Source organism: Alexandromys fortis, unplaced genomic scaffold (genome assembly GCF_014885135.2).
Source record: "Alexandromys fortis isolate MF-2015 unplaced genomic scaffold, M_Fortis_MF-2015_v1.1 scaffold_101, whole genome shotgun sequence".
NCBI classification, from domain to species: domain Eukaryota; kingdom Metazoa; phylum Chordata; class Mammalia; order Rodentia; family Cricetidae; genus Alexandromys; species Alexandromys fortis.
In genome coordinates this window covers 782,344-789,596 of record NW_026067983.1, presented here as the reverse complement: position 1 = coordinate 789,596, position 7,253 = coordinate 782,344, and the positions used below count along the sequence as shown (strand labels likewise).

Here is a 7,253-nt window from a genome sequence, read left to right as displayed (position 1 = left end):
TAAGATCCTCCCTGGTAAGCCAGCTCGTGGGCTACACAGAATATTAGAAATGGGTTAGAACAATATGTAAGAGCTAGCCATAAGGAACTGGAACTATCCGGGCCAGGCAGTGTTTGAAAGAATACAGTTTCCGTGTAATTATTTCTGGGCATAAGCTAGCCATGCGGGCGGCCGGGTGCCGGGGACGCAGCCCTGCCGCTCCGTATTTCAACACCATGGAGCTTCCACAGGAGACAGATGTGGTAAAACTTTGCTGGTAGGGCACGACCTCGTGGTGATGCACAGATTAATGGAGATGGGTTAAATTAAGATGTAAGAGTTAGAAAATAAGAAGCTAGAGCTAATGGACCAAGCAGTGATTTAGATAATATGGATTCTGTGTGGTTATTTCGGGAGTCTGGGCAGCTGGGAAACGGACAAGCAGCCTCCTACAACAGATAGGAAGATGGAGAGCACGCTGGGGGCTGCCCTTTTTCCTTAATCGTGTTCTTTGAGCCACAGCATTTTCATTCTCATGAAGCCCACTTTACTTTTTCCCCCTTAGTTTCTTGTGCTTTTAGGGCCTTATCTCAGAAAACACTGCCTAGTCAGGTTAAGAAAGGCCCCGTGTACTGCAGGTCTGGTGACAAGCGGTGGGATGAGTGTCCATAAAATCTGACCATGTAAATGTCGGCAGAAAGCGAGCAAGCATAGCAATGACACAGTCATTCGGGAATTCCTCCAGCTCTGCCTTCCACCTTTATCTGGGTGGCCCGGGTTCCATGCCACTGTGCTCTGCCAGCTTCTCCCTTGGTCGAACAGGCCGTGTCTTTGATTTCAGACTGTTCTTAACCGGCTGTCTCTGGACACCACCGGATCTTTAGTGAAAGCAGTGGGCCCCTCTCCTTGCTTACACTGGTTCTGGACTGTCCAGAAGAGGGCAACAGTCAGCCAGCAGAGACTCCCTTGGCCAGGCAGAACCCATCATTCCCTGTGAACACACTCCCCTGTTGATGCTAAGTGTTAAAAGCCACAGGGTTTTCAGAGAACGTAAGACGCTTTCTCCACATTTCCAGCCCAGGAATTGACAAGGGGGTTTGATCAATTACAATGCATGTCATTTTCTCCCACACCACCAGCTGCCGTTCTATAGCTCAACAGGAAGTCTCAAACCTTCAAACTCTCCCTTTTCTGTGGGATCTTGAAGCAGCCTTAAGATGCTAACATGATTGTGTCAAGAAAACAGCCACAGGGCTGAGGGTTACAAATGCAGCCCCCTGACCGCCAGAGAATCCGGATGGGAAGCACAAAGGAGCACCGTGCGGATGGCAGCTCGGAGGGGATTGCAGCTCAGCAGGATCACCAGCGCAAACTCTGAAAGCTGCAGCCTGTGTCTCCTCTGGACCGGCTGACGGTGTTACAGAAAACCCATGGTTTACTTTTCAAAGACCCCGAATCTGGCCGATTTCCCTAGGGCTTCATACTTTAAAATCAGAGTCATCCGCCCAGGGGACGGTGGGCAGTGCTTCCTTAAAATGCTGCCAACTAACCACAGTCAACCAATTAAGTCAAGCAATTAAGATGCTGCTCCAGAGCCTGGCCTCGCATGGGATGTTCACCGAAAAGGAAAAGGCTATAAGGGTTTGGCTTCACCATTGGGACCCACATTGCCCAGTAAGGAAATAACACCACACACGTACTTGCACGCACACACACATGTGCACACACGCACATGCACACATGTACATGCACACACACAGCACACACACATGGACACAGAGAAGTCACATGCACACACACACACACACACACAAAGCAAAATATACTTGAACTTCTCTCAGGGTGGGTGGTGCCTCAACATTATAAAGGCAGACTGTTGCGTGGCTTTGTCATGTAAACACATTCTGCTCAGTCCAGATAAGACACCAAGATAAGAGCAAAGATTACTGCACCAAAGCCAACCAAAATGAGTTGAACTTCCAGTGGTGTGGGCAACTCCAGGGCAGTTACACCAAGTAAGGGCAGTCTCCTCCTCAAGGCCATCATTAGGTCCTTCAGTGTTTGCAGAGAGGGGCAGGGAATGCAGACAGTGTTAGTAGGTCCAACCTTTGTCCCCCGCAGCCTATGACATCTGAGAATGGTCATATTGTGCTCAGAGAAAGAGTTCCATAACAAGGCAGAAGTTTATGAAATCAGCAAAACTTTCATTGTTTAGAACATAGCCATGACCCTGACATTCCCATAATATTTATCTGAGGCCAGATGTTATTCTGAGTCCTCTATATATCAACATGCTGGATAATCACAAGACTGTCCTGTTGACACTATGAAGGTCAATCCCTTTGCAGATACAAGGCTGCGAACTGATGCTCCCCAAATTAGAAGCCACATCTGTGTTTAATACTCTGCAAGGCAAATTCGCTGATAAGAGAACCTCTGCAATTGTCGAAACACCTACTATTACATAGGTCAAAGTCAAACTATCTTGGGCTGGGTCTCAGCTCCTGTCCTAGCCATTCATAGTCCACTTCTGAGTGTGAGCTAACAGCCAGCCTTCTGATTATTAGAAAACTGTTTATGAAATGTACACATTATCAGCTTCCACTAATCCAAAGGCTAAGGATTCACTGGACTGTCTGAATCTATAGCAGCAGTCTTTGGCATAACCCACCTGACAGTCCCACCAATAAAACTGAAATATGTCTTGATTTATAAAATCTTCACGAAACTTACATGAGAACATGGTATTTTGAGTACACTAAATGTGTACTTCAGGCCACAGCCAGGCATTTTCAGCTCCGGAAGAAACTACCTCCTACTTCATTCGCGATAGGAGCTGCACTTTTGTGCCAACAAGGCCAAGGCCATGTAGACTGAAATCAGTAGAGCCAAAATTAGAACCCTGGGCAGTTAACTCCAGTCTGCACTCTGAAACGCTCCAATACTTCCTTCTGGGAAAGGTGGGGGAAGTGTTTTTATCAGAAGTTGGCTGGTTAAAGAACTCATTCTCCGCAGGAAGCACACTATGAAAAGCATGAGGCTCCCTTACTGAGCTGAAGAGCAAGGAGAGGATGGGTTGTTGTGCATTTTAATTAACCCTCACTTCATGTCTCTTGGATTCCCGAGTCATCATTAGAAACATCTTCCCCATTTTAGGGATACCAAGGAATTCTCCGAGCAATGAAGCTTAGGAAACGGGTAGGCCCGGCAAGGCGCCCTGAACAAGGTTCTGGACTGTTACCACTCTAGTATTCTGTGCAACACTAGACTCCCGGTCACAGCACATCCTAAAGGGACTGATAATTAGAGCATGGTTCTAAGAAATATAATGCCAATTCCTAGTGAGGTATTAGGTACTTATTTGATGTCTGAGCAGTCTGTGATCTAGGCCAAGAATGCTAAACACATCTTAACCAAGCACATTATTACATGCCACATCAACTGTCTTTGAGAATAGAACATGCTGGGCGGTGATGGTGCAGGCCTTTAATCCCAGCACTCAGGATGCAGAGGCAGGCGGATCTCTGTGAGTTTGAGGCCAGTTTGGTCTGCAGAGCGAATTCCAGGGCGGCCAGAGCTACACAGAGAAACCCTGTCTTGAAGAAACAAAACAAAACAAAGCAACAACATGTCTAAAATACCATCCAAAATTTCAATCTCAAATGACATAAAATACAACTTGTTAATGAATTACTATTTCTCAATCTTTGTGTTTTGGAAAATCGCTATATAATTTTAGGGGGAAAGGACAATATAAAGTTTCTTTAAGACTGTGTAGCCATAAAAGGAAAAAATCAAATTCAGCTAATTTTAACTATTCAGTAGCTCATCTTTATTCTTCGAACGTGACTGTTCAACTTCAAATTGAAATTAAAGAACACAGAGATTGTAGAAACAAGACCATTGAGCAGGCATTTAAAAAATAACACATATTACCAACTAAACTCAATGAAAGTGTTTGTTAATACTTTATTAGTATTTTCTAATGGACAGAATATAACACAAACCAAATAAAAATGTTCATCTTTTTAGTTGATAAAAATAACTGACATTCTGATGATTCCCCTGTTAGAGGAGAGCAGTGACAGAGCAGGTAGGCACGACCGACACGTATGTACAGTGATACGCACAAGGACATTTTCTAACAAACCCGAGAATGTGCTCTTTAGTTTTCCCTTATAATACAGGAGCCACGCTCCCATAAGCAAAATTTTCTACTGATAAAAGAACTTCACAAGGAGTGACAAGACTTATAAAACAAGTCCTCAATTAAGGTGCAGCAACAACAGAGTGGAGTTGTTGGATTAAGAAGACAGAACTATAGATCTCAAAACATTAAAAATGTACTTATTTTACAATTACTCAAATAAACATGCATCAAATAAAAATATTGCACAAAATTAAAACTGTGGATTGTGAAATTTAGGTTGTTCTTAATTTTTTTTTTTAAATCGGTACACTTTTAGGTTACATTTAACTGTTTGATTTATTTTTCCCCAAGAATCTGCAGCAGAAACTTATAGTGATCAAACTGAAATATTCAAGAAATTTTTGTTTGTTTTAAATTAAGGCTAACGAAGTGCATCCATTGGTCAATGGCACGACTGTTTCCAGGAACTACATAGAAGACCCTAATTATAAGAAATACTCATCTGAGTGCTACATTTAATGTCATACAATCAGATTCTAGGTGAATGAGCTGTGTTGGTTTCTATGTAGTTATATACTACTTGAAAAAAAAAATCAGAAAATCCAAAAGAATGATTAATTTTGAAGGTCCTTGCCTAAAGGCACTACTGACTTGAAAGCATTCAGAACCTCAACATGAAAAGACATAAAGCTTCTTTGTGTATGCTCATATGTGCAATAAATGCCCGAGATATAACAACTTTATTACATGTGGCACAATGTACTTGGCGTCTGGGTTAAATACACAGCTGGACCAAGTCACTCAATAGGTAATCCGCCGCCGTAGCACGGCCACACTCTCCACGGGAAAGCACAGGCAAGCAGACACGTGACCATTTGACATTTCTGCTCCTGAAATATAAACTCTTCTCAAAAAACTTATTTTAAAAACATTTGCTCGAATGGCTGTGTGTTCACTGTTCTGTTTTGGTATGGTTGCAGTTGTCTTGCAGGGCTATTAGGAGCACGTGCATCTTATATGACCTTTTCCCCCTGGTTAACGGTCAGTTTTCTCATTTTACATAAAAACGCATTTCACATGTACACACTAGGCTCTTGCATGAATCCTTCTGTATATACTAAGATTTATTCATGTAAAAATATAATTGGAACGGGCAGGGACATGTATGAAGATCACTGCACTGGTGGCCACGCTGGCTCCCTACAGGTCTGTCTGACACATCCTTTAAGCCTGGGGTAGAGGAAGGGGCAGGCAGGGCAAGGGCAGGATGTATGGTGAGTATAAGTAACAGTTCTCCCACCAGAGAAACAGGGGCTTCTCCTTCTTGAAAGTTGCAAGAAAAGGATTCTTATGCAATTCTGAAAGACATGCAACACATTGTGAATATGTGCATAAGAGATCTGCACAACAGCACTGATGAACATCACAGAGCTCTGTGGGAAGGCTCCCCTCTATTCGCAGGCTTTCCTGGGTGAAAGCAAGACATGGGTATACTGTCCCAATGACCGGGACATCAATACTCTGTCTGACCTTTACTGTAAGCACCCAAACGTTCTAACTCCAGGATACTGGCTCGTGGTCTGAAAAGTAGCTTCACTATTTTAAGGTTTTAGTGTTAAATATTTGTAAAACAAAAAGAGCTGATATATCCCAAACCCCTAGTCATGGAAAGTATTTAAAAGTACAGAAATCCTGCATACATGGGATATGAAGACTTCTTAAAGGACAAATGGGGAACACCAGGAAATGTAAAGGCTTCAAAACTGGAAAAGGTATTTTGCTTCACTGATATATAAAATTATATTAGGGAGTTAAATGTATACACCAAAGGGTTTTGTGTACTAGCTTTATTTAGAATTTTACATTATGCGAAATATAAATAAAAGCATATTTTAAAAAATAGTACAGTTCTGTTTTCATTATTTATTTTCATATATGTACATATAGTAGAATTAGGCATTTGTATGTTTACATAGGACTATAAGCTCATTAATCCTTTGATTTGCTATGTCGGTAGTTACCTAAGGCATGTCTAGATCATATGATTAAAGTTATCATATGGTACCTTTTAATAGAGTACTGTTTAAATTTCCAATTTTTTGAAGAACAGAATGTATTTGGCAGTTCTTACAATAAATAATTCCCCTTCTATATAATCAGTAATCTGTTAAAAGATTTTTAAAAAATTTGAACTTATAAGAGAGCTACCACATGCTTCTTCTGCACAGAATGCCAAAGGAAAAGGAGAGAGTGGAGTACCATAAGAGCGAGCTGAGCCCTTAGAGCACATAGAAATCAATGGGGATTTATACCAATGAGTAATAAATCCAATCAAATTCTAGTTTTGATTGGTTCTATTTTATAGCGCTTTACTTTACACAACCAAACTGTAATTCTGGGGAAGGGTTATTCCTACACTAAGGGCGTCCTGTCACTTTTCCCAGACCTTGAAACACTTGTTATAGAGATGCTCACCTGCTGACCCACGTGACGGCAGGTCACCGAGGGACACAGCCCTCCTCCCCCAGCCACACCGCTCGTGATGGAGGACCCACTGCTGTGCGCTCCCTAGCTCCTAAGTACACTCTGGCACTTCACCACTGGTGGACAATGTTGATGCGTTTGGAACTCCAGTCTTGAATGAGACGGGGCAGTATCCTCTCAATGTTGCAAAGTATGCACCAAATCATTTAAGACACAGGATTCTCTCTTGGTAGTGGCTGGGTTACAGGTGAGATGAGAAGGCCCAGTCTTATGGATGGACTAGGGTCTGTTTGGAGACACAGAAAGACTGGTGTAGATGCAACAGTATGTGAGTCACACCATTAGTCCTGGAGAAAAGCACACCAGGTTTACAGGTTGGAGTGTCACCTTTTCTGTAAAGAAGGCGCTTGAGTACTTTGAAGTTTTTGTTTATATTTCTGCATCTGCTTTGACCTTGAATGAAGTTTGTTGAAAAGTTCCCGGAATTTATACTGTGGAAATAGGGTTTCTAAAAAGCCTTCTAAGAAGACATACACCATTCTTCTATTTAGCTGGTTGTGCTGAAACATTTCAAAGACACGAAGAATGCCTTTCCGTGTGGTCTCCGCTCCAATGATGTGCTTCAGTTCATCTGTAGGGA

General features: G+C 42.3%; 1 protein-coding gene across 3 annotated transcripts in view; it reads right to left on the bottom strand.

The window, feature by feature from the left end:
- Positions 1–3,924: 3,924 nt before the first annotated feature.
- Positions 3,925–7,253, bottom strand: part of Snx13 (sorting nexin 13) — a 94,687-nt gene continuing 91,358 nt past the window's right edge. For all 3 annotated transcript variants that reach the window (XM_050158694.1, XM_050158695.1, XM_050158697.1), the window contains one exon: positions 3,925–7,244. In XM_050158694.1, the coding sequence (XP_050014651.1) occupies positions 6,997–7,244 (248 nt within the window). In that variant the 3' untranslated portion in view covers positions 3,925–6,996. The remainder of the gene's footprint in view (positions 7,245–7,253) is intronic.